The sequence below is a fragment of the Balaenoptera musculus genome, chromosome 1 (assembly GCF_009873245.2).
Source record: "Balaenoptera musculus isolate JJ_BM4_2016_0621 chromosome 1, mBalMus1.pri.v3, whole genome shotgun sequence".
NCBI classification, from domain to species: Eukaryota; Metazoa; Chordata; class Mammalia; order Artiodactyla; family Balaenopteridae; genus Balaenoptera; species Balaenoptera musculus.
This window is the reverse complement of record NC_045785.1, coordinates 18,150,564-18,177,953: the sequence shown is the minus strand read 5'-3', so window position 1 is coordinate 18,177,953 and position 27,390 is coordinate 18,150,564. Positions and strand designations below refer to the sequence as shown.

Below are 27,390 nucleotides of genomic sequence, written 5' to 3'. Positions count from 1 at the left end.
CTGGGTTCGATGTTATAATAAATACATTTGGCATTTGTGTAAGGATTTATACCTTCAGGCTCCTCTCCTTACTTTGCCGTGTGGCCTGGAAGTCTCTTGGCACCCTTCCCATAATGCATTCTTTCTCTGAAGGTCAGTCAAGCAGAGTATGTTTGGCCTTCCAGTAGTTGTGCCATTTCTTTCTGGTTCAGTATTGGGGGTGGGCAACCCAAAGGAAGAGAAACAAGTCTTGTGAATTCACTTTATCCACTACCCAGACTGTTTCCTGCACTCTCTACCTCTCTATTTTATCTTTCTCATTCATTCATTTATTCAGCAAGCATATTTGTTGAGCACCTTCTTGCAAACTCAACATCCTCCAGGGGTCAAGGGCATGTTTACACACTGGGTGACTAGTGGAGAGTGCCTACCCGTCTGAAGGGGATACCCACTACCCAGCCCCAGCTGGTTGATGCTTTATGGGAATGCTGGCCCAGAGTGCCATGCCTTCCAATTTTTTAAGGAAAGCTGGCCAATTAGATTTTCATAAGAAACGCCCAATTTTATATGTTGGCAACATATTCAGATTTTTCTAAGACACAGTAGGGCAAACAAAACACATCTGTAGCCAACCAGTTTGTGGCCTCTAAAGCCAGGCAAAGATACAAACTCATGATCTCTGCCTTCACATAGCTAATCACTAGTGTGGAGGCAGACACCAAAAAATGCTTGTTTTTCGAAGATATAACGTGTAATGGGAACACAGTATCTCAACATGACTGGAGAAGTCAAAGGAGACTTCAGGGAAGAGAGAGTATTTGTGCTGAGAAGTGAAAGATGAATTGCCTGGTAGACAAGCCAATTGAGGGCATCCCAGGCAGAGGGAATGGCACATGCAGAGGTGTGGCAGTATGAGTGAGCATGGTGCTTGGAGAACTGTAGCTGGAGTACCAGGGGACAGACCACAAAGGCCACCACTGTGACAGAGAATAAGGTTGCACTTTGCCAGCTGCCCTTAGGACCATTTGTCTTAATCGGTTGACTTTTGTTTTCACCTGAGCAGTTTCCGCAGGCTTGGTGGTGCAGTAACCAAAATGCCCTCGAGGTGGCGCATAGGAGCAGCAAGACGGGCCTCCAGGTGCCTCTGCTCAGTCCTGGGGCAGGAGGATTTTTTAAGAACTTGGTGATGTCAGACCACAGGCTGGTGCTGGCACTGGCACATCCGGGGAGCAGAAGGAAGCTGCTGACACATCCAACACCCCCACCCCCGCCCCCGCCGATGATGCCCTCTCTGCAACTTGGCGCAGTTCCCAATCATGTGCATTGAAAGCAAAATGAGCGTGGCTGCCTGATATGCCGTCCAGACACGAATCCCAGCCAGCCAGCCAGCTCCTAGCCAAGAGGAGGGACTAAGGCTGGAAGTGCCTTGCCAGGAAGGTGGGGGGGAAAATGCAGCAGGCAGCCCAGCCTAGTCCAGGTAAGGGGACTCTGGAAAACTCTCCGCTTTTTAGGGACACAGTGAGATGTGTTGAAAAGAATTTGGAAGGCAGACAGAGCTAGATGTGTGGTCTGACTCTGCCATTTGCAAGTTGGATAACCTTGAGAGAGTCAGTTCAACTCTCTGAGCCTCAGTCTATTGAACTGTAAGATGGGGATAACTATGACCCCACCTCTCAAGGTCACTGTGAGGCTCAAATGAGATAACGAAATGCTTAGCACCATCCCTAACCCAAATGAGTACTCAATAGATGCATAATGCTTAGTAATAATACTCACACTTAATGTGGCAATCTCTGTAAATAGTCTGTGTCTGGAACTCTCTTAGGTGCTTTAATCTTCTAAGCAACTCTATAATGTGGGTACTATTGTTTTCTCCATTTACATGTGGGAAAACTGAGGCATCTAGAGGTTAAGGAACTGACCCAAGGTCAAATAGCTACAAGGTGGTGGTGTCAGACACTGAACCTGGGAGTTTGGCTCTGGAGCCTGGGTTCTTAATAAATATACCACCGCAGTGTAGCTGTCCCCAAAATGACAACTGTTGTTAATGTTTCTTACTATTATGCCTCCTTCCAAGCAGTGCGCTACTGACTCCTGGTGGTTCCCCATTGGTGAGTGCTAGACATTGAGGGTGTGGTGATGGGCACACAGGTCAGTGAAGGGCAGCACCAGGAAGAATCTGGGGCTCCATCCCAGCTGCAGGAGATAGGTTGGCCCAGGTTGTGGGAGTTGACAGATGCTGGCTCAGAGGGAGATCCCTCTCTTAAGCCTAGAGAAGTGGGACAGCTGGTTTTCCAAAGAGGACCTGCCCCTGCCCATTTCAGCTCTGTCTAGACCCCTGGATGTGCCTTTCATCTCTTTGTGGCCAACTCCCTCAATTCCTCATCTATTCATTCATTTGACAAAGATTTATCATGTGTCTACCTAGAGCCTTATCACAGGTGCTGGAAGACAATGGTGAACCAGCTGATGGGGTCCTCATACTCTGGAACCTGTAATCTGGAGATGGAGGCAGACAGTGTTTATAAACACATAAACAAGTTAATTTTAGACTTGGGTAAGTGCTATGAATGAAAGAAATCAGGTCATGTGCTAGAGAGTTACAGGGCAGGACAGTCGGCTTGGCTGGGGTGGTCAGGGAAGGCCTCGCTGAGGATGTGACATTTGAGCTGAGACCTGCCTGGTGGGAAAGCACCAGTCATCAGTTGTAGGAAAAGCTGGAGGAGGAAGAGCTTTCCAGGAGGAGGGACCAGCCAGTGCAAAGGCACTGTGGTGGGAGTGATAGGTGTATTTAAGAAACAGAAAGCAGCAGTGCAGTGGGGGACTTCAGTGAACTGTGAGGGGAGTGGGGCATGAGATTAGGTCAGAAGGGGAGGCAGGGGCCAGATGTAGAGGGGAGGGTAGGAGGCCATGGTGAGGAGTTTGACTTTAAGCTGAAAATGATTGGAAGCTGTTAGAGGGTCAGAAGCAGGGGAGCGATGGGATCAGGACCCCCCAGGCTGCTGTGTGGCAAATAGATTGTAAGGAGGGCAAGAGGAGACCAGCTTTGGGGCTATTGTGGCTGTGCAGGTGAGAGCCCAGGGGCCGAGACCAGGGTTGGGTGCAGGGGGATTCATTTTGGTCGCAGGCAGCCCTTAGACTTTAGAGTTTATACCCTTCCCAGCCTTCCCGCACCCACACCTTTACTCCCGCTGAAATCTGACTACAGGAGAGAGCTGGCTGGATCTCAGCTTCCCTATCCCTCCCTGTGCTCTGCTGCCAGGCAACCCAGTTGTCAGACAGAGCTGGGTAGAATCCAGGGTAAATTAATCTAGAAGAGTAAAGTTCAAACTGCATTAAAAAAATAAAAGCTAGGGAATCCCTTTGGACAAAATTTTTGGGAATTCAAAATGTAAACCTTGGGAGTTCCCTGGCGGTCCAGTGGTTAGGACTTGGTGCTTTCACTGCCCTGGGTCTGGGTTCAATCTCAGGTTGGGGAACTATGAAAAAAAACCCATAAACCTTAAAAGGGCAGAGCCTTCCCTCCTCAGACCACCCCACTCCTGTGGCAGCACTGAGACACCTTTGAGGAACCTCAAGGCTCCAGAGAACACAAAACTCTCAGTGGTCCAAGGGTATCTATGGTGACAGAGGGGATCCAAGGTTAGGGCAAATAGCACAAGTTGGGGGATGAGGAGGCGGACGGCAGAATTCACACTGATCAGTGTTCAGCAAGTTGTCGGATGGGATTCTCTTGTAACCCCAGGTTTTTAACACTGGGAAGCTTGAGCTACTCAGCCAGCCTCACTCCCAGACACAATTTCTTGGGCTTGACTTTTCAGAAGCCCAGCATCATCTTCACTAGTATTAAGTACGTTCATATTGCTGTACAACCATCACCGCCATCCATCTCCAGAACTTTTTCATCATCTGAAACTGAAACTCTATACTCATTAAATAATAACTCCCCATTCTCCCCTCCCCCAGCCCCATCCTACTCTATGAATCTGACTGCTCTAGGTACTTCATACTAGTGGACGCTTACAATATTTGTCCTTTTGTATCTGGCTTACTTCACTTATCATAATGTCTTCAAAGTTGTAGCATGTTTCAGAATTTCATTCCTTTTATAGCTGAATAATATTCCATTGTGTTATATACCACATTTTATTCATACATTCATCTACTGATGGACACTTGGGTTGCTTCCACCTTTTGCTGGCGGCTTCTTGAGAACAGGAAGACAGGAAGCTTCCGGTCTGAGCCATCAGCACAGAGGGACCACTCATGATTGTCAAATGTTAGCAAACAAAAAAAGTGTTTCTCATGACAAAAGTATCAATAGATATATTCTTTATAGAAGACTTAGAAAATATGTATAAGTGAAAGAAGAAACTGAAAATCTCCTATAATCCCATCTCAGAGAGATAATTGCTATTAACATGGGGTTATGGTCTGAATATGTGTGGTCCCTCAAAATTCATATGTTAAAGCCCCAACCCCCAATATGACTGTATTTGGAGATACGGCCTTTACGGAGGTAATTAAGGTTAAATGAGGTCATGAGGGTGGAACCCTGATCCAATAGGATTAGCATCTTTATAAGAGACACCTCGAGAGCTCACTTGTTCTCTCTCCACCACGTGAGGGCTTAACAAGAAAGAGGCTGTCTACAAGCCAGGAAGAGAGCTCTCACCAGAAACCAAATAAACCGACACCTTGATCTTGGACTTTGCAGTCTCTAGAATTGTGAGAAATGAATTTCTGTTAGGTCATGCAGTCTATAGTACTTTGTTACGGCAGCCCGAGCTAAGACACATGGTTATCCTTCCAGTTCATATATATTTGTGGTCTTTTAAGCCAAAACCATAATGGGATCATTCTTAGACAGTGTATCATAGGAGTTAAGAGCATAGACACTGGAATCAGATAGATCTAGGTTCAAATCTTAGCGTTGTAACTTGAGGCAGATCTCAGTAGTGTAACTCTGTTTCCTCATCTGCAAATGGGGATGATTACAGTACCTACTTCCAAGGACTGCTGTGAGGATCAAATTAGAAAATGCTCCTAAAGTGCCTGGCACAGTTCCTGGCACATGGTTAAAGACAATTCTCTTAAGTGGTGGTAAATTCATTATTCACTGGACTGTAGTGAGGGAACTTTTCTGGTTTGTCTGCTTTATCCCTTGTTCTTAGCACAGTACCTGGAAAATAGGTGCCTAATATTTATTGAATGAGTGAATAGATGGTTCTATGAGAGCAGATAGAGAGAGCAGCTAGCATGGTGCCTGGTGGATGATAGAGTTATTGGCATCGTTACACTTTCTGTAACCTCTCAGTAGAGCACAGTGTTTGGCTAAGTGCCTGGGTACCAGAGTTCACCCTCTTGGGTTTCAATTCTGGTTCTACTGATTTCCAGATATGTGACCTGTCATATTATTTTAAATGCATCTCTCTCTCTCTAAAATGCACTTTAAAATATAACTCTAAAATGGGGCTACGTATAGTACAGACCTCATGGGGTTGTTAGGAGGATTAAATGAGATGATCCATGTCAAGTGCCTAAAATAGTACCTTCCGGACTTCCCTGGCCATCCAGTGGTTAAGACTGCACGCTTCCAATGCAGGGGACGCGGGTTCAATCCCTGGTTGGGGAAATAAGGTCCCACACGCCGCACAGCCAAAAAAAATACATATATATATAGTACTTTCCTCATATGGTTTTTATGAGGATTAAAGGAGATCATCCATAAAAACATCTAGAATGGTGCTCAGTAAATGCTTTATTCACTTAATGTCAAAATGTCTATTACTGATTGTCATCCTCAGATCAAACAGCGGCAAATCGAAAGCAGAGACTCCCAGAACACCCAGCAGCCCCTCGAGCCCCACCTTTGCCCCCTCTGTCTGCCTCCTGGCGCCCTGCTATCTCACGGGGGACTCTGTCCGGGACAAGTGTGTGGAGATGCTCTCCGCGGCCCTGAAGGCGGACGGTGAGAGGGCCTGGGCCAGGGACGGGGGAGGGAGGGCGTCCCAAGGTCAGGGAGAGGTGGTCTTTCTCAGCACCCTGAAAGTGCTACAGGATGTTAGAGTCCCCTGTCCAAGCAGGCCTCACTGCCAACGTCATCTCCAGCTGATGCCTGTGTTTCCCGAATCTCTTTTAGACGATTACAAGGACTATGGGGTCAACTGTGACAAGATGGCATCAGAAATCGAAGACCATATCCTTGAGCTGTGCCAGGGCTGTGGGTGCCTGAACTGTCCAGCGACAGGTCTCCCAAGTACAAGGGATCCAGGACAGTGAGTGGGCAGTGGAAGGACTCAGGCATAGGCCCCTGCTCTGCCCCTGAACCTGAGTTCTTAATTCTAGCTAACATCTATTAAGTTTGGCACCTGCCGGCCTTTTGATAAGCTCTTTACGAGCAGTACATCATTTCACGTTGAGAACAATCCCACAAGGTAGGTTCCCTGTGGGATTAATCCCATTTTACAGATGAGGTAACTGAGGCTCAGAGCAGCTAAGTTACATGCCCAAGCTCATACAGTTAATAGTAGTGGCAGAGTTGGGATGATTTGAACCCAGAAAATGTGACTGTAGAACCTGAGGGCTCAGACAGGGCTTTTTTTTTTTTTTAAGATTTTTTTTTTTTTGATGTGGACCATTTTTTGAAGTCTTTGTTGAATTTGTTGCAATATTGCTTCTGTTTTATGTTTTGGTTTTTGGCCATGAGGCATGTGGGATCTTAGCTCCCCAACCAGGGATCGAACCTGCATCCCCTACATTGGAAGGCGAAGTCTTAACCACTGGACCTCCAGGGAAGTCCCCAGGCTGTGTCTTGACGTGCCTGGGTTGTGACATTGTCAATGAGTCGAGACAGAGAGAGAGGACAGCATTCCTTGCGCTCAGCCCTTCCCTCTCTTCCTCCTCTGAAGATAACAGCTCCCATGTTTGACCCCCTAATATGTACCAGGCACTGTGTCCTGGGCAATTGACACTTCCTACCTCTGTTAATACTTGCAATAATCTCTGTGAGGCAGGGGCTATTGTTCCCATTTTACAGATGAGGAAACTGAGGCTCAGGAACTACTGGATATCAAAGCTGAACTGAAAACCTTGGTCTTTGGATTCCATGTCCTGAGTTCTTCCTTTATGCGCCATGCTTCCACTGTCTGAAAGCAGCCTTGTCTAGACAGAGGAAGTGACTACCATGTGATACGGCCGATTGCACCGGAAGATTTTTTTTTTTTTTTGCTTGCACCACACAGCATTCAGGGATCTTAGTTCCCTGACCAGGTATCGAACCCGGGCCCCCTGCAGTGGTAGCGTGGAGTCCTAACCACTGGACCACCAGGGAATTCCCAAGATTTCTGTCTTGGAGGGGGAATCCCTCCACACTTTGCCCCACTGAATGAATGCATGGAATTCCTTTTACTGGAGACAAAGCTTTGCATATCAAAAAGGTATGGAGGGTGGGAACAGAATCCCCAGGGAACAGGGGTCTGAGTGTCCCATTAAGACCCTTTTCTGGCCTTCCAGGCTCTACCTAGGGGCTCAGCTGGGGTTGGGAAGGTACAGGGGCCGATCTCAGAAAACAAACTTCCTGCTTCCATCTCCTGCCTGAGAACCACCCTATTATCTTTCAACATATCTGGGAGTTTCCCTCCACCATCATTTAGTTATTAACCAGCACTTCTTGAGCTAATCTAACACCTCTCCAAGTACATTTTCATAATTTCCAATTAATTCAGTAACACAGAACATGAGGTGTCAGAACTCTCAGGAGCTTCATCTTTGTTTTCTCCCAAACAGTTGTCCCTCCAAGCAGGTCCCTCCACCTTCAAGCCCAGTTAGAGACAAAGGTGGGTGATCCAGTCCATAGTTCCACTGCTGGCCTTCCCTCCTCTGAACGACCCTCTTCTGAAGGAAAGGAAATCAAAGCTGCACCAACCCTTTAGCTCTTTGTTCTTAGGTGGTGGGAGGTCAGGGGAAGGATAAGTTTGGGGGCTTGAAAGCTCTATGTCCTAAAAAAGATCTGACCTCTTTGCAGCGACCCTGGACTAACATGGCAGCCGTGGGGCTCACATGTGCTCGTCTGGGGGGGTAGGGGCCTATGATCCCTAGGTCTGCACTCCACCTCATCCCCCTCTGTGACCTCAGGAAATGGAGGCAGACTCAGGAAGAGGCTGATGAAAGGATTACCAGCCCTGCTGTCCCCACATATCAAGCAGATCCCCACCTCCAAGAATCTCAAACACAGATTTTTAAACAAATATTTTGGCTTTCAAATGCATTAGGGCATATTCTTTCTTTTCACATTTGTATTGTACAAACAACAATCAAGGAAAACATAAATAATACCACCTTCCCTCCCACCACTTCGAGAAAGCCAGCTGTGTCCATTTTCCCACATTCCCCACGTTCTCTTTCTTGTATATGGTTTTTCCCAGCAAAGGCTTCATCTTCCTGATTCTTCTTAGCTTAAGGAGACCAAGAAAATGTGGCTTTGTTCCCTGAGGTCCTCCAGAGGATGGAGAAGGGAGGAGGGGGTGGGAGGCCTGTCTGGGATGCGGTGTCTGGACAGATAACTCACTGTGGTCGGTGGCCAGGGGCGACTTCCTGCCGGGTGAGTGGAGAGAGCATTACCGTTAGGAGGGGGTCTGGCTTCCAGCCCTGACTCTGCCGGGAATGTGCCCTGTGACCTTGAGCAAGGGCCTGCACCCTTTCTAAGCCTCAGCTTCCTCATCTATTAATGAGCGAAGTAACTCTGACCAGCAATTCCCAAAGTGGGTTCCGCGATAGGTATTCCCAGAGAAAAGGGAGGAGGGGCAGGCAGGTGGGTCTATGCTCTAATATGTTGGGAACACCAGAGTAAACAAAACTCAACGATTTCTTTATTGCAATACTGCCTAGAGCCTTAGACACGTGGCCCCTAATCTTATGTTTTCCTCTGACGGCTGGACTTACAACCTCCAGAGGCCCTTTCAAACTAGAGGTTATCGTCATCACTATCATCTTAGCCCCTAAATGTTGAGCACTTGACATGCCCCAGACACCATGCTAGTGCCTCATGCAGCTTAGCTCACGGAATCCTCGTAACGGCCTTTTATTTATAAATAAGGAAGCCGAGGCACAAAGAGGTCATGGGACTCACCTGAGGTCACACAAGAGGCTTAGACAAACCCAGGCTGCCCATTCCTGGGGTCCCTGCCACCACAGTGCTTGAGATGACCTGCTGTCACCTTGGAGGCTATTTCCTTTCCTTGATATGTGGCTGACCCCAAATGCCCAAGTGAGACCCCCTACTTGGGGAGTCAGAGGCCACAAAGGTGCCTGACCCCTTGTAAAAGTCCAAGGAAAGGAAGAGGTGGCCTTGCAGCTCCTCGGGCTTCAGGGACAGGCTCCCCGTCCTTCTGTGCTCCTCTGCGAGTGGCTGGCCCTTGACTGTGTCACATATCTACCAGGAGCTCAAGAGCACAGATATGAAGTACCGGAACCGCGTGCGCAGCCGAATCAGCAACCTCAAGGACCCCAGGAACCCCGGCCTGAGGCGGAACGTGCTCAGCGGGGCCATCTCCTCTGGGCTCATTGCCAAGATGACGGCAGAGGTGAGGGTCGGGGCCGGGACCTCTGCGTGGTGGGACAAGGGGCCGGGCCCCTCCAGCCTTGCCCAAGTCTGAGAGGCACTGGCTTGTAACTCAGTGATGAACCAGGGGCTTCCCTAGCTGGACCATCTAAGACTCCCCATCCCTCAGGGCCCCTGGACCATCAGGACAGTGAACACAGCTACCATGTCTTCAGCACTGTGCTAATCGCTTTGGTGTGTTGACCAATTCTAGCTTCACACCACCCGAGACAGAAATGTTTATCATCTCCATCTTATAGGTGAGGATACTGAGGCTCAGAGGACTTAAGTGATCTGCCCGTGCACACAGCTAGAAAAGGTCGATGCCAGGAGCCAAGCTGTCTGGCCCCGGAGCACCCTCTCCTCCCTGCCTTGTGATCTGCCTCCCTCTTCTGCCTCGTTCAGTCCTATATCCCATTACTCAGCTCTGGGCCGAAGCCAGAATCGGAGTCCCTGACTCCATGGAGCACAGCCCAAGGTGCGGGGACAGACATGTATACAAATACATACAATACAGAGGTGGTGGCTGCCATGACAGAGCCACCATGGGAACTTACAGGAGGGAAGGACTGACCCAGCTTGAAGGGGTCAGTAAGGGAAGGTAAAGGGAACAAGCCTGTTTGAGGAAGTATGTGCAGTGGTTAGAAGCTCGGGGCCTGCGCCGAACTGCCCGGGTTTGACTTCTGCCTGTGCCACTTAGCTGTGTGATCTTAGACCAGCCACTTAACCTCTTTGTGTCTCAGTTTTCTCATCCGTAAAGTGGAAGTAATAACAGCTATCCCATGAAGGATTGAATGAGTTAACACATGTGAAGTGTTTAGAAGGTTAAGGCAAGCAAAGCCCTCCCAGGAATTAGTATATGTTAGGCCCATTCACTGGCCATGTCATCACAGTGCTATCAAAGAGGAAATATTATCCCCATTTTGTGGATGAGAAAACTGAGGCCACCCTCAGCTCATAAGTGATGATGAGGATTTGATCCCAGATCTGTTTATTTCAGAGTCTCTATCTTGGAAAGACCTTTGTACACCCTCAGGTATGAGTGGCTCTTTGCTGCCAGAGCTAACTCAGGGGATTCTCCGCAAGCACGTGGCAATGGCACTGCTAAAGCGCTACTAAATCCAAGCGGCCCAGAGAAGGGGAGGGGAAATGCACTGACGTCCTGGAGTCTGGGTGTGGCTTGGGGTGTCTGGGAACCCTCTGAAACTATTGTCAAGAGTGTGCCTCTGTGTGTTTATGGTGTGCGTGATGTGTATGTATGTGTGGTTTGTGTGATGTAGTGTATGTGTGTGTGGTGTGTGTGGTTAGTGTGTGGTGTATGCAGGTGTGTGGTGTGTGTGTTATGTAATGTGTACGTGTACATTTTTCTGAGAAGAGGGTTTGCTGCTTTCCTCAAATACCCAAAATTTTACAAAGAGCCCTGGCTTTAGGATAAAATGGGGAACTTTGCACAGGTGGACAGGGATATCTTTTGGCTTAATCTAAAATATATGCTCTTTTTAGGCAAATAACAACATATACCCAGAGTTACAAATTGCAACTTGACTTAACAGAGTATTATCCTTCCCTGTGAGGTGAAGCTGTGACGTTGATGGGAACCCAGCCTGCATTTCCTTCTCTCTGTCCCTCACTCTGTGGCTCTGGGGTCCCTCTGCTTCTCTTTGTGTGTGTGTCGTGGGAATGCTATCAAGAGACTGTCTTACAGGCAGTTCCAGAAACATTGGGAAACCAGGCCCCAGAGAACCAAGAGCAAGGTGTAGGCACAGGTGTGAGCCAAACCCAGCAAGTTCCCAGAAACTGGAGGCCAGAACAGAGCTGGGTGACTGAATTAGGACAAAGACAGGCCCCAGAAGTCTCAGCAAAGGAACCGGCCAAGTCTGGCCCCATCCAAGGACTATTCACTAGAACAGGGCAAGAGAATTGGGTGATCAACCCAGGCCCAAGAAGAGGCTGACCAGGCCAAGGGCAGCAAGCCAGGACTGCATCATGCCCTCCACAGGGACTGCCAGTGCCAGCCGCTGAGGAGCCCCCTGCCCGCAACCCAGGCAACGGAGGCCCAGGAGCCCTCCTTCCTGGGGTCAACTTTTGCTCTAGGCAGGAAGTTTTTATACGAGATAGAGGATCGGACTTCCCTGGTGGTCCAGTGGTTAAGACTCCGTGCTCCCAATGCAGGGGGCCCAAGTTCGATCCCTGGTCAGGGAACTAGATCCCGCATGCTGCAACTAAAAGATCCCACATGTCGCAGCCAAATAAATAAATAAATAAAATTCTTAAAAAAAAAAAGAAAGAAATATAGGACCATTTTTGCTCCAGGAAGAAAAATAACAGGGACTTCCCTGGTGGTCCAGTGGTAAAGAATCCGCCTTCCAATGCAGGGGGTGCAGGTTCGATCCCTGGTCAGGGAACTAAGATTCCACATGCTGCAGAGCAGCTAAGCCCATGCGCCACAACTACTGAGCCCGCATGCCACAACTAGAGAGAAGCCCGCGCACCACAACTAGAGAGGAGCCCACGCACCACAACGAGTGCAAGATCCCACGTGCCGCAACGAAGATCCCGTGTGCCACAACGAAGACACGACACAGCCAAATAAATAAATATTTAAAAAAAGAAAAAAGAAAAATAACAGCTTGGGGTTGGGCTGCCTGCTATGCTGTGGCTCAGAGGCCAGGGGCTCCCGTCAGGCAGAGCCTGGGGCAGCCGATGCCTGTGTGAGTGAGTGGACATCCCTCTCTGCCTCCTGTGTCTCCCTAACTCCCTTTTTATGTCTCTTTCCTGGTCCACCTGATTCCCTCATTCTTCCTCCTTCTCTCTTTTTCTCTCAAACCCAGATGATTCAAAGAATGGGGCAGATTCTGAGATACCCATTAGAGCTGTTGAGTGGACATACTGGCAGCCCACAAGGAGAGGGGTTTTGTTCCCAGCGTCAAAGCCAGTGCCTGGTGTGTCATAAGTACTCAACAAATATTTAGCAAATTCACATTGTACATGACGTGAAGATCCAGTGTCATCTCTACACTTATTTTCCTCATTTTCGACCTTATTTTCTATATTACTGTACTGACCCCATGTGTCTTTGATGCTGCCTCCTAAATGAGGCAGGAAGAGATAGGTAAATGGATTGGTAAGTGGATAGAGTTTTCCTGATCTCTATTTCTTTTTTCTTTTTTTTTTTTAATTGAAGCATAGTCGATTTCCTGTTCTCTATTTCTTAGCTGGCACAGTCTGACCCACAGCCACATCTCCCACACTCCTCACCTTGACCCACACTGAGTACCCTTCCCCAAACATGTTATTCTTGTCCTCTGATCTCTGGCATCTATTATTCTCTTGTGCCATCCCCCTCAGGAAGTCCTGCTTATCTTTCAAGACTGGGGAAGGTGTCAGCTTCTTTAATGAGCCTCCCTGCCCCCAGGCAGTTAGCCACCATATGGGCTTTCCCTACACTTTGTATACCTTTGCTTTAGTACCTCCTACACTATCTTGCAATCTTGTTCAAATGCTTGGCTGTTCTACTAGATTAGCATTACCTGGGGACAGGAACCAAATCAGGTCTGAATCCTTAGGGCTTAGAGGCAGTGGTGGGCTGGAGCCAGCTCCTACCAGCTCAAGAGAGATGATTATGTGTAGCTCTTCCCAACTCTGCATTCAGTTGTATCACATAGTAGCTTGAAAATGGCCATGGTGGGAGTGTTTACACCATGGAAATCATAAATGCTACAAATTAGCCACCCCTGCAGCCCAAGGCATTCAAGAAATTGACATCCAATACATTTTGAATGAATAAATGTATTATGCTCTGGAAAGTCCCCCAACATTAAAGTTAGCTGCTTTTTGCTTATATGGCCTGGGGTTGACTTGTTTTTGTATATACCCCTGCCATTGGTTAGGACCTAGTCCTTGAATTTGACACAGTAGGACATTCGTGTGTACTAGGATAACTTGGGGGCACTAATAAAAATGCATATTCCTGGACCTGCCCTTAGGGTTTTGGATTCATAGGAATCTGCATTTTGTCAAGAAACCCAAGTGGTTATAATGTAGCAGTCAGCATACTAAATTCGTTTGACCTTTGTACCAACTCTGTTCTACACAGTTTAAGGGGTCATGCCAGATGGCAATAATTAAAATGTTTAGCCAGTGCCAAATCCTCTTTTAAAAAAAAAAAGGTTTTTTGTTTGGTTTTTTTTTGACCATGCCTCGTGGCTTGCGGGATCTTAGTTCCCTGATCCGGGATTGAACCCAGGCCACAGCAGTGAAAGCACTGAATCCTAACCAGTAGACCACCAGGGAACTCCCCAAATCTTCTTTTAACATTAGCTTCGGGACTTCCCCAGCGGTCCAGTGGCTGGGACTTTGCCTTCCAGTGCAAGGGGTGCGTGTTCCATCCCTGGCTGGGGAGCTGGGATCCCCCATGCCTCTCGGCCGAAAAACCAAAGCATAGAAGCGGAGGCAGTGTTGTGACAGATTGAATAAAGACTTTAGAAATGGTCCACATCAAAAAAATCTTAAAAAGGAAAAAAATTAGCTTCAGCCATCTTCCTCCCCCAAAACCAACACTAACTAGAGCTCTCTCCGGTTTGAGTGTCTCCCTCTCTGCTCTCTTCTGGAAGAAGTTCAAGGCAAGTCCAATGGCCAGGGGAGGGACAGAAAAGGGGAGGACCTGAATAATGCAGACACTAAGTGCCTACAGTGAGCTGACGAGAGACAGGAGGCTCTGTTCTGTAGGAACTTATAGAAAAAGATATTCCATGATGCAATCACAGGTGAGCAGTTAGTTGTGTGAACCCAGGAGCTTCAGGTCCTGCTTGGGTGGGGGTAACAGCAGTAAGTCATGAATAGTCGAGACCAAGGTTCCCACCAGGCAGAATGGCCTGGCCGGGCAGGGATCCCAGCTCAGACGGGCAGTGGGTCAAGTCCAGACTGGAAGGACAAGGGGAACATCATAGATCAGGTGGTCAGTAATGAAGTCAGCTTATGCAGGAAGGTACACAAGAGAACCTGAGGAAATGTACACAAGAGTGTTGATCCTGGGGAAGCTATTTGCCTTGTACTCTCCTATATGTGCCCTACTGTACTTGGCCCAGTTGGAGCACCCGGGTTTGACCTTCCACCCAAAGGCAGAATGGGGACTCTTCTGATAAAGCCTTTTCCCAGCTGGGACAGGGCCAGGGCTCCTGGGGCTCCCTGGCCCTGAAGGGCAGACTCATTTCTCGCCAGGAAATGGCCAGTGATGAGCTGAGGGAGTTGAGGAATGCCATGACCCAAGAGGCCATCCGTGAGCACCAGATGGCCAAGACAGGCGGCACCACCACCGACCTCTTCCAGTGCAGCAAATGCAAGAAGAAAAACTGCACCTATAACCAGGTACGGGGTGGGGGAGGGGCCGGGGGGGAGGAGGCGACAGGGGCCAGGAGGAGCTTAGGGAGAAGCCAGCGGGGAGAAAAGGCTAAAACTCTGGGCTGCAGAGAGAAGGGCAAGTCTTGGTACACCAACATGATACATCTGTGGCTTCTAGAAAAGATGCACGCAGAAGCACCCAGATCTGAGTCTGTGAGGCTTGGCCAGCGTGTTCTGGCCTGCCCTGAAGCAAGAATAAGAGGGACCAGACTCACAGGGCACAGAACAACTGTAGAGTCACAGATGGTTGGAAGGGAACTTAGCAATAAAAACTCTGCTCCCTCACTTTACACACAGGGAAGCCGAGGTCCAGACGGGGACAAGTTTTGCGGCTTTGTCTAAAGTGGCAAAGACAGTGGCAGAGATGTTAATAAACCCAGATCCAGACCTTTCTGCCTACAATACAGCCAACTTGGTAGTAAAGCCTAAGGGATTTAGCCCCGAGTCGTAAGGGTGAAGACCACTGCCCTGGCATGGGGAGCCGTGGGAGGCTGTGGAGGCCTCTTCTCTGAGACTTAAAAGCTGTTTCTGGGTTGTACGTGTTATGCCCTTGGGGCACCAATATTCTTGGATTCTAATTGGTGCTTTGTCACCCTAGAACTCTATTCATTCCCCCATCTGCTCTCAAGCAAGATTTATCAGAGCACCTTGCCCTTGGGGATCTGTGGCTACAGCAGAAATAGTGAGCCTTGCCTTTCAGGAGTCCCTCGGAGAATTCTAGTTCAGGAATCTGGAGATGTGTGTGCAAGTTCCTGCTCCCCTCCAAGCACGTTTCCCTGTGGAATGACATGCCTCCTGTGCATCGCCTCCCACCAGAAGTCAAATGCCCATTCGCAAAGTTCTCTCTCCACAGAGAGACCCCAGTGGTATCCTTCCTCAGGTGTCATTGCTCTGCAGTGACAAGGCTGTGCTAGGCTGTGTCCTCCTGGCCCACTGCTGGACTCATCCATTAGCAGGGGGACTTCCCCCCACTCCACAGACTCCAGCTGACATGTTCATAGCTGAGTGTCCACAAAGCAACAACTTGCTACATGTCATGGCCATCCAGGGTTGGCTGCAGGAAATCAGAACAGCAATTGTTAAATCTGGAAATACCAGGGATTTGCTGTGGGAAACCTGGTTTCTGCACCTGAATGGTCTGGTTAAGGGGATGAGAAACTAGAAAACAATATTAAATATCCCCAGTGATCTTCAAATCCCTTTTCCTCTCTGGGTCTCAGTTCTTCCACCTGTAAAATAAAGAACAAACTGGATGATCCCTAAGGGTGCTTCCAGCTCACTCAGTTCTGATCAGAGAGGTACATCCAATAGGATGTGTTCATTTTTCCTGTAGGAGATGAGTCTTGAAGCAAGAGAAGACAGATCAGTTCAGAAGAATCAACAACAAGACTGAGAGTGCAAAGGTCAGGTTGAGCCAGGGAGATACTGGAAGTGAGCTGATGGAAAACATATGAATACACAATGGAATTCTTAGTGATAAGGGAATTGCCAAAGTGGAGTGGGAGTAATGGTGCCAACCTCTGGAATTTGGACCTACTTCTACAGACAGTGGGAGCCATAGCAGGTCCTAGAGCAGGAAAGTGACTTCATGAGTGGTCCCTGCTCTCTTTTTCTCTCAGGTGCAGACACGCAGTGCTGATGAGCCCATGACTACCTTTGTCTTATGCAATGAATGTGGCAATCGCTGGAAGGTCTGTATGTCTGTATCTTTCTTCCTTCCCTGTCATCCACAGATGCTGCCCACATAAGGAGTAGGATGCCCACAGCCCAAAAGGGGCCTCATGGGGGGCTTGCCAGCCTCCACAGAGCAGGCCTGCAGAGCTGGAGATAGTGGTGGGTTGTTTTGGGGAGGTGGGGACAGTGTACATGTGTATGTGCATGTTTTTTTTTTTGGAAAGCACCCAGCTGGGGTGGGGACAGCAGCCCACATTTTATCACAGGAAGGGCAAGTCTGTCATTTGAACACAGATGGAATCAGCCTCCTGAGATCCACAGAGGGGAGGAAAAACAATAGCACTCTGCATTTGGACCACGCCTCTCTGCAAAGTGCTTCCACAGATGGTTCCTTTGAACCTGGTCACAGCCAGGGATGAGGAGACAGCGTTGCCCCCAGATGCTCCCAGGTCATCCTCCCCTCCTAAAGCAGCTCTGGAAAAGCCTTACATTACCCAAGGCTGTAACCCAGGTGGGCCCCAGCTCCTGCAAGGGCAGCGGTTTTGTTTTCAGGCACGGGAGCCAAGCAAAGACTCCTCTCAGAGTGCTCCTTCCTGCCTCGTCTTCTGAAACAACTGAGTGTGGTCACATGATTAATGTCCGTTTACAGTACCATCTGACTTGCATGTGTACTGTGTAATGTCTGGGCCACCGGGCAGGCTGCAGGTGCTCCTAAAATTGTAAGGTACTTAGCAAGGACTGAGCATGGGACTGGGAGTCGGGAGCCCTGATTTCAGGTCTCCGCTCTGCCCTACTCGCTGCGTGATCCTGAGCGTGTCACTCACCTCCCATGGTTGATGTGACGATTATTACATATGCACACACACTTTGCAACAACTAAGAGAAATGTTCCTTTATAATATTACTCTCATTTTCAGAAGAGGAAATTGAGCTACTGAAATGGTTAACAAGCATAAAGTCGCAGAGTTTCGAGCACTGAAAGACAGTACTCCAAATTCCTGATTGATTGAGTTTTCTACAACTTTATGTAGGGCCTCAACAGCCATGGGGCCTCATAAGAACTGCCATGTATTTTAGGGTAAAAGTCAGACATTATGTATTTTTCTTTTATTCACTTATTGAGCATTTAGGGATGGGGCCAGTATAATGGCCTACTGGTTTAGAGCATGGGCTTTGGTATCAGGCTCAAATCCTAGCTTTATGACTTACAAGGTGACTTTGCTAAGTGACCTGAACTCTCTAGGTCTGGATTTCCTCATCTATAAAATAAGGATAGGAATACTTAGCCCACAGAGCTGTTTTGAGGATTGAGAAGGTAATACACATAAAGAATTAACAGGGCCTCTGATAGCTCATGTTGTATCTTTGTCAAATTAGAAAGAAGTGTCCTTGCCTCCAGGTAGACACAGCCCTGCACCAGGGTACAGAGCTTGGCAAAGAGCAGGGGCTGAGTTTCAGCCCCAACCTGCCCCTTTGGCCAAGCTCTCTTGTGCAGTGAACAACCTGTAGAGCCATACAAAAAAGCCCTGAGCACATACGTGCCTGGTACATAGAAACCACCATTCTTATTATTCTGAGTTTGTTACCTATTAGTATTATGGGAGCTTCGGCAAGTCATTTAACCTGTCTGAATTGCTTCTTTACCTGTGAAAATGGAAGAGATATGATAGTGCCTATCTCACAGGGTGACTGTGAGGATGAAATGAGTTAATATATGTTAATACTGCCTAGCCCAGAGTAAGTGCTCAATAAATTGTAGCTATTGTGTTACTATTGGGCAAAGGACATTCTACATGCTCCAAACCCAGCTCCTCCTCCCTGATTCCTGGAGAGAGACTGGACTTTGGAAGTTGGAGAGGCAGGTCCCGCTAGAGGTGGCCACTACATGGCTTCTGACAAAATTTTCAGGTAGTGTCCATTGCCATGTGGGAGACCTAAATTCTAACCAAGCTATTAGTAATAATCACGGTGTTATTTCTGACCATAAATTGAGAGCCTACTGCATGTCCGCCATCGAATTTCCATTCATTACTTGATATGCTTTTCTGCATTGATCGGCATTATGATCCCATTATGCAGATGAGTGATTTGTTTGGGGTCACACCGCTAATAATGGCAGAGCTGGGATCTGGACTCTGGTCCGTGTGGCTCCAGACCCCACCTTCCTTTTCATGTCCCTCCACCTGCCTCTAGCCTCCTTGAGTCATGGCAAAGAAAGTTCTAAAACATTGTTGCTTTTTTGGTTTTGTAGTTCTGCTGATAGAACCACCAGCCAGGATTTCAGTGAACAAGGTGAGGAAGAACAAAGAGAAAGCACTAAGCCATCGTAACTGGAGAAAAATAAAAATTAAAATGAAGAAAAGAACTTAACTCTGAATGGGGCATTAGGGATCAGAGGGAGAATGCTTTTACAAATTAATAATCAGTTATTAATAGTGATTGACTAATAGGGGGAGGCTAATTGGGGTACAATGCTTAGTCCGTGTTGACAGACCCCTTGTAGAAACTCAGAGCCTCAGAGCTGAGGTGCCGTATCTTTGACAGTGACTGGCAGACCTTTGCTTTGAGTCCCTTCCTTCACATCTGAACCTCTCGGCCTTTTCTGAGTTGAAAACTACCAGACCGACTCAAATCTTACCCAGCCCACCATGAATCACACGTGCAGAACAGTTGGCACATGGTTTGGCTTATGCAGATATGACTTCCACATCATGTAGAAAGATTTCTTCCCCACTCATCTCTTCCCAGACTCTCTGCTATTCCCTGTTCCTAGCTTGTTTGGGGGCCTTTGAGGACTCCAGACCTGGTCCCTCTAGGCAGGGGACACATCGTCTTGAGCTGAGGGTTTCTGAGTGAAGAGTACGGTGGTGCCTGAGTTTGGTGGCCCCTGGGAGGTCCTGAGCCTTGGAACCCATCCAGACCCAGGCAATGCGTTCCTCACAGCTCTACTGTGGCCCCAGCTACAGAGGAATTCTGCAGGGCACAAGGGCCCTTGTTGTGTTTCTCCCGTGATGAAATTGGCTTGCTTTTTAAGCTGACAGGAATTTTAGGCAAATCTGGAACCTTCTGGAAAAGACTTGGGGGCAGGTCTGGTGGGTCTGTCCTGGGTCTCAGTCTCTGACTGTCCCAGGCCTTCCAGCAGCCCCAGGCTGAGGCTCCTGGACTGTGTTTTCTAAAATAATTAATGCATAGGAGCTTGTGAACTCCTGGGAGCTTGGGCAAGTCACTTAACCTCTCTGAGCCATTTCCTTACCCATTAAAAATGGGAGTGGTACTAGTGCCTGCTTCATAGAGTTTCCATCTGCCTTGGTTCACACTTAGGGTAGCTGTTGGGGTAACTTCAGCCCAAGTTTCTTATGTGCCCTGGCGGAACTGGTTATCACTTTCCTCCTTCCACCCAAGTGCCTCCTCCTGTAGATGAAGCCTGTAAATAAACTGTGTACAGAAACCTGCCACCATGTCCAGCTTTTCAGCAGTCAGATTTGGGGTGGGTCCTTTGGAAGGACTGAAAATCCTTTCACAGGAGATACAATACACGCAGCTCATAAATGGCAGATCCAGGACGGAAACCCAGGTCTCCTGCTTCCTGTCATTGTGCTCTGTGCTATGAGAGATCCAGGGCCATACGCAGTGTTCGGCCCCTACCTTCCAGGAGCTCCCAGCCTGGCAGGGGAAGAAGCCACAGGCACAGACTTCCACACCAGATGGGGTGTGATAAATGCCTGAGGTATGAATATTACCCACAGAAGTGTAGAAGGATGTTGCTTAGATACCCAGGTGCTTCTTAAACTGTAATATAGGTGGGAATCCCCTGGGGATCATGTGAAAAATGCAGATTCTGATTCAGTGGGTCTGGGGTGGGGCCTGAGATTTTCTTCTTTTCTAACGAGCTCCCAGGTGATACCAACGCTGCTGGTCCACAGACCACACTGGAGTAGTACTGGTTGAGATATCCAGATTTTTCTCTGCATTATCTAATCCTCCATCCAAACGTCTAGAAGTCAAAAGCAGAACAAAATAGCAACCACTATTAATATAATACTATCAATAGATGTTACTTTTGGGCTTTTTAAAGATGGCACCCTGGGGCGATCTTCAATAGTCACGGTCTAAATGTCCGTTGCGCTCCCGGTGTCACTAGGATTTACAGCATAGGAAAGAATACAAAACTGAATCTCTACCCTCAATAACCTTACTGTTTACAAAGGAGATGAGTCAGATTAAACAGCAGGAGAACAAGTCGGCTCCAGTTCGCACATCTATACAGTACACATCTACATTCGCAAAAGGACACAGAAAAGCATGAATAGGCCTCAGACTGTGTTCATCAGCAGGCGTCAATACCCTGCCCGCTGGTCTTCCTGTGTCCACCCAGGACCCCCTCCAGTTCATGCTCTCCACTGCGCTGACCAGAATAGGCTTTTCAAAATTGCAAGTCTGATCATGTTACAGCCCCTGCCCCCCCATTCCACCACCCCCTTTTGCAACCTTCCATTTTTTCCCACGACTCTTGGCAGGGCCTATAAGGCCCTGCAGGGCTGGCCTCTGTCTCTCCCCGACACTTTGTGCTCCAGCCGCACTGGCCGTGCTGTGCTCCTCCTCGTCACACAGGCTTTGCACATGCTGTCGGCCAGAATACATGGTTTAACCCCATCGCCTCCCTAATATCAAAGATGAAGAGAAAAAAAAAAAAAAAAAAGATGAAGAGGGTGCGAGCTTCAAGGGAGTTAGCGTTAACTCTACCTCCCTGAAAGGCTTCCTAGGGGGAGGGAGATTGCTGCTACCTTACAGGAGGAAAAAGACAACATTAGGTGAAACAGAGAAGCAACATGGTTGGGATGGAGGAAAGAAGGTCTCACCAGGAATGTTAGGGCCAAATGACCTTGAAAACCAGAGTCAAGATCCTATGACCGGGCTTCCCTGGTGGCGCAGTGGTTGAGAATCTGCCTGCCAATGCAGGGGACACGGGTTCGAGCCCTGGTCTGGGAAGATCCCACATGCCGCGGAGCAACTAGGCCCGTGAGCCACAACTACTGAGCCTGCGCGTCTGGAGCCTGTGCTCCGCAACAAGAGAGGCCACGATAGTGAGAGGCCCGCGCACCGCGATGAAGAGTGGCCCCCGCTTGCCGCAACTAGAGAAAGCCCTCGCACAGAAACGAAGACCCAACACAGCCAAAATTAAATTAATTAATTAATTAATTAAAAATAAATAAATAAATAAAAGGGTCAATTTAAAAAAAAAAAAAAAAAAAAGATCCTATGACCAGTTTAGAAGAGGATTTCAAATGTTACAGAAACCTGAAATACTACAGAGAAGTCTTTCTTAGTAGTCTCATCCAGACTACCAAATTTCTGTCTTTAGTTCTGAGGTTTTTTTTTTTTTTGAGCTTGAGACTTAAGTCACCAAGTGCCTATCTGGATATCTACTCCAAGTACCCCACGGCCCTCTCAATACAATTAATCACAAACTGAATTCACATCTTCTCTTTCTTAAATCCCCTCTTCTGTCTTTTCTATTTGTCAACTAGTTCATTACTTAGAACCATCTTTGACCCTTTCCCCTTGCCCTCTTCATTTTATCAGTTCTACAGTCTCTCCCTTACCCAATCCTTCTCTCCATTGCCATCACCATCAACATTTTCTCTCAGGTCTTCTTTTTTCTCCAACTGATGCCAAGGCCTTCTACTGGTCTCCCAACTCAAAACACTCCCTACCGGGACTTCCCTGGCAGTCCAGTGGTTAAGACTCCATGCTTCCAATGCAGGGGGCACAGGTTCCATCCCTGGTCTCGGAACTAAGAAACCACATGCCGCGTGGTGCAGCCAAAAAAACAAAAACAAATAAACAAGCAAACAAAAAACAGTCCCTACCTTACCTGCATGAGCCATGCATGGCTCTGAGCATCATTCCCCCAATCATTTTCAGTGGATTTTCACCAGCTATACTTGGTCTGACTTTCAAAGCTCCCTTCCATCTGTCCGTCTTTAGTGATTTATCTTCCACCTCTGCTGCCCCTTATGCTCCAGCCTAAGGGAGGTATTTGTCCTGTTCTTGAAAACCTGATGGACCTTCCCAACTGTGACTGCCTATTCCGATTCCCCCTCCTCCACCCCAGTCCAAATCTTACCCATTCTTCAAGGCTCACCTCAGATACATGTCTTCTACGAAGTCTTCTCTGATCCCCTGGCCACAAGAGATGGTTCCTCAGAACTCCCACAGCACTGTGAAATGCCAATAATTACAGTGCATTCTACCATGATGATGATAATTTCTTTGTATGACAGTGTCAATAATATCTATTAAGGGGACTTCCCTGGTGGTCCAGTGGGTAAGACTCCACACTCCCAATGCAGGGGGCCTGGACTCGATCCCTGGTCGGGGAACTAGATCCCACATGGATGTTGCAACTAAGAGTCCGCATGCCGCAACTAAAGATCCCACATGCTGCAGTGAAGATCCAACGTGCTGCAACGAAGACCCAGCACAGAGCAGCCAAAATAAATAAATAAATATTAATTAAAAAAAATAATATCTATTAATTTTTGAGCATTTACTAGCTGGGTATCTTGGGCACATTATGTAAATTCATGCCTTTGTCTTTCATCTATAAAATGATGGTAATAATAGCATCTAGCTCATAGGGCTGTTGTGAGGATTCATTAGAATTATACCTGACACAAAGTACCTGATTAGTGAACATTAGCTATTGCTATGAGTATAGGGGTACTTTATATTGTCTCAACTAATCCTCAGACCCCCTGAACTAGGTTCTTTTTAAAAAAATTTGTGGGTTGAGAACTGGTGAGTTTTAGATTAAATGAACTTGTGTGCAAAAAAAAATTGTGGGAGGGCTTCCCTGGTGGCGCAGTGGTTAAGAATCCGCCTGCCAATGCAGGCACACAGGTTCAGCCGTGGTCCGGGAAGATCCCACACGCCACGGAGCAACTAAGCCCATGTGCCACAACTACTGAGCCTGCACTCTAGAGCCCGTGAGCCACAACTACTGAGCCCACGTGATGCAACTACTGAAGCCCACGTGCCTAGCGCCCATGCTCCACAACAAGAAAAGCCACCGCAATGAGAAGCCCACGCACCGCAACAAAGAGTAGCCCCCGCTCACCGCAACTAGAGAAAGTCCGCGCGCAGCAACAAAGACCCAATACAGCCAAAAATAAATAAATAAAATAAATTTATTAAAAAAATAAAATAAAATAAATTTTTTAAATTGTGAGAAAATATACATAACAAAAAATTTACCATCTTAACCATTTTTAAGTGTACATAAAGTCCAGTAGTGTTAAGTACATTCACATTGTTGTGCAGCCAATCTCCAGGAACTCTTTTCATTTCGCAAAACTGAACTTCTGGGGCTTCCCTGGTGGAGCAGTGGTTAACACTCCGCGTTCCCAATGTAGGGGGCCCGGGTTCGATCCCTGGTCAGGGAACTAGATCCCACATGCATGCCACAACTAACAGTTCCCATGCCACAACTAAGGAGCCGGCGAGCCAGAACTAAGGAGTCCACCTGCTGCATCTAAGACCCAGCACAACCAAATAAATAAATAAAATGTAACCAAATAAATAAGTAAATAAAATAAATATTTAAAAAAAAACCCTGAACTTCTATTCCTATTAAACAATTCCCCATTTCCCCCTTCCCCCGCCCCTGGCAAGCACTATTTTACTTTCTGTCTCTATGAACTGTATTATTATATTCTTTTTACAAACCAAAAAAACCGAGGCTCAGAGAGTAATTTGCTTCTATGAGACAGAATCTGGACTTGAACCTGGGCCCCCGTTCATGCTCTGAGTCACTTTGAAATATGATTTCACCTCACAGATGGGAGGTGAAGAATCATCTGTGATGCGTTTTACCTCTCCTACAACCATGATGGCCACTGTGTGACAAGGCCCTCCTCTGTGCCCGTGCATTTTACATTTTGCAGCCATTCTCACATTTAATCCTCACAGCAGCCCTGCGGTCACTGTGAGGGGCAGTATCCTATCTCCCAGCACAGTGCCGGTACAGGACAGAGACAGTAAACGTGTTCAGTGAATATAGGCCTATTTGATGCCTTTAAATGGGTTAAACAATACTAAATAAGTTTGTTGTACATTTTTAATGCAATTGTTTACATTACTTGAAAATGTTGACTCTCTAAGGAGAAAACCAGCTGAAATGCATGAGGTCATAAAGAGCTTCCCGATCCTCGCCACTCCCCTCTCCTCCTGCAGAGTCAATCTGCTGTTCTCATCCCAGGCCACCCCCCAATCTGCACTTCATCACCAGCATTGCTGATCCACAGCCAAAGCCAGAGACAAACAGGCAGGCAGGCAAAGGGACATAAGAGGCTGTCCCTGCTCTGCTTCCTCCCCCTGCCTCTCCACCCCCATACTCTTCCCTCTAACCATACCCAATCCTGACCATTCTGGAACGCGCTCTGTCCTTTCACGCCTCCGTGACTTTGCACATGCTGTTCTCGAAGCCTGGAATGCTTTCCCTCCCCTCGTTCTCCACCTCCGAGACTCCTACAGTCTTTGCAAGCCAGCTCCGAAGTCACCTCCCGTGTGAAGACTCCTCTCCTACCCGCCCCCCAGCTGTGAGCCCGCCCCTCCTCGAAGCCCACTAGCTGTCTCCTCCAAGTGCTCTAGCAGTTGGACTGCAATGACTGTTTGTAAGTCAGGATGTCCCCAGCTCCTTGTGCTGAGATGAGGCTTCATCTCTGCTCTGAGCAGGGGTAAAGAGAAGCCCGGATCACTGATTTTTTTTTCAATGTTCTTGGTATATTTGAAAATGAAGAGATAACAAAACAAGATCTCAAATATTGAGGCATATTTTTCAATGTCTAGCAAATGAATGCTTCCAATACAAAAAATTATAATTGTGCTGCTCACAAGATAATTATAGGATTTATTAAAATATAATAATTTATTGTGCTCCCCAGGCACAGTGGTCTGTTAATAAGAAACAAGCTTCAGGATATACAAGGGGGCTCTTTGATCAAATTGGTCAGTGGATCTGACATAATGTAAAACCCCATTTGCAGATAATGTCAAAAGCCTAAATTGGAGACCCTGATGAAATGGTACTCCTGGCCCCTTTCCCCAGTGGTAGGCTGTGCTGCTGCCTCTACACACAGTAGGTGCGCATTGTTTGCTGAATAATGGTAACAAACACAGCTTTCCAAGTTGGTTATTGAAAACCCACACACAATAAGTATTCCTGGGAAACAATGAAGTCCTGAACAATGGGGCAGGAAGCCACCTCCTCCTCCAGTGACCCCCAACTCTCAAGAGTCCAGCTGAAGGCTGCAACAGGAAACCCCTCACCCACTGTCTTTCCTCCCTCTCTTCCCCACTCAGGGGCCACCCCCACCCAGGGGCACCAAATGCACTCATGCTTTCCATCCGCTCTCGGCCCCTCTTCTCCTCTAGCCTCTGGAGGGTCCCAGGTGAAGAAAGAGAAAAGCACTTACTCACAGAAGGAGGCAAGCAGCCAAGCTGGGCTTGGAGAGTCGTCCTGCCCCCAGGCAGGCCTGAGGAATAAAAGGAATGGCGAGAGGACAAAGAAGGACTTAAAGCTCTGGAACAAGGGGAAAGAAAAGGCCTAACAAAGTTTACAAAGCAATCTGTCAGAGAAGGGATGAAAAGGGAGCCCCACTGAGCTGAGGGGCTCAGGCACTCACCTCACCTTCGGCCCAGTTAGAAGCCTGCAATTACTTGGCCGACGTCTGAACCAATCTCCCTCTTCCTTGTCCCAGAGGTTTCCCTGGGAGTGCAAGGCCTCACCTTGCTGGGTTTTTGGCAGCCCCAAATACCTCTGCTCTACTCGGCTCAATACACCAGTTCTCTTGAACCCAACTAACTGGCTCAACTTCCAGTTCCCTCTGGATTTTCAGCAGAAACACTATGGATAATACAGTCATCAGCAGATCCTCAAAGCTATCCAGCTACTCTGACTGCCCAGATGTTCTGAGCCAGTGAAAATATCCACAGGCCTTTCTGAAACTCTCTCCTGCCACCAAAGGCAGGATTAATAATAATACCAACTATCATCTGAGTGCTCACTCTGTGTCGAATGCTTTAAGTCATCTCACTTACTGCTCACCACCACCTTAGGTACGATTACCCAATTTCACAGAAAGGGAAATAGGCCTGGAGAGATTAAATGTCTTTCCAAGGGATACACAGCCTGGATTCCAACCCAGGTCTGTCTGACCTTGGTGCCCACACACTTCCCACTCAGGACACTGCCTCTTGGGGACCCTCTGCGATTCTATTTTTTGTGGTTCCCATATTAATTTTAGATGGGGTAGGATGGTACAATTCTGTGGTATCTAAAAAAATTCCTTGCCTCACAGTTGGGAGTGAGAAGAGGAGCGGGAGTGGGAGAGTCTGCCTCATGGCTGGGTAGGGTCTTAGTTCTTTTTAGACACTTGAGTAATTTATCCATAAATAACTGGGCACTGGGAACAGGACACTCACTAATAAAAGCATAGCCTAGAGTCACGTTTGAAGAAAAAATTTCAAGTCACTTAGTGGGTGGACATATCTGCAAAACAAAAGAAAAGCCCCTTTCCCAGCCCAGGCAGAGAAGTCTCCTGTACGGTTAGAGACAACAGGCTTCTGGGCACGTAGCCAAGGTTCTGGGGATATTTATAACTTGAAGAGGGTGGGAGTCCCTAATAAGCTGCTATATTCTTTTTCCATCACTTCCCTCTCCAAGGCTACAGCGA

The 27,390-nt window shown here is 47.7% G+C and overlaps 1 protein-coding gene across 1 annotated transcript in view; it reads left to right on the top strand.

Annotated features, from left to right (window-relative positions):
• The window catches only part of TCEA3 (transcription elongation factor A3), a 37,154-nt gene extending 17,047 nt beyond the window's left edge, over positions 1–20,107 (top strand). The window contains exons 6-11 of the mRNA XM_036849630.1: positions 5,787–5,950; positions 6,122–6,178; positions 9,409–9,563; positions 14,801–14,947; positions 16,600–16,671; positions 18,906–20,107. Coding sequence (XP_036705525.1) covers positions 5,787–5,950; positions 6,122–6,178; positions 9,409–9,563; positions 14,801–14,947; positions 16,600–16,671; positions 18,906–18,914 — 604 coding nt within the window. The 3' untranslated portion in view covers positions 18,915–20,107. The remainder of the gene's footprint in view (positions 1–5,786; positions 5,951–6,121; positions 6,179–9,408; positions 9,564–14,800; positions 14,948–16,599; positions 16,672–18,905) is intronic.
• Positions 20,108–27,390: the final 7,283 nt, after the last annotated feature.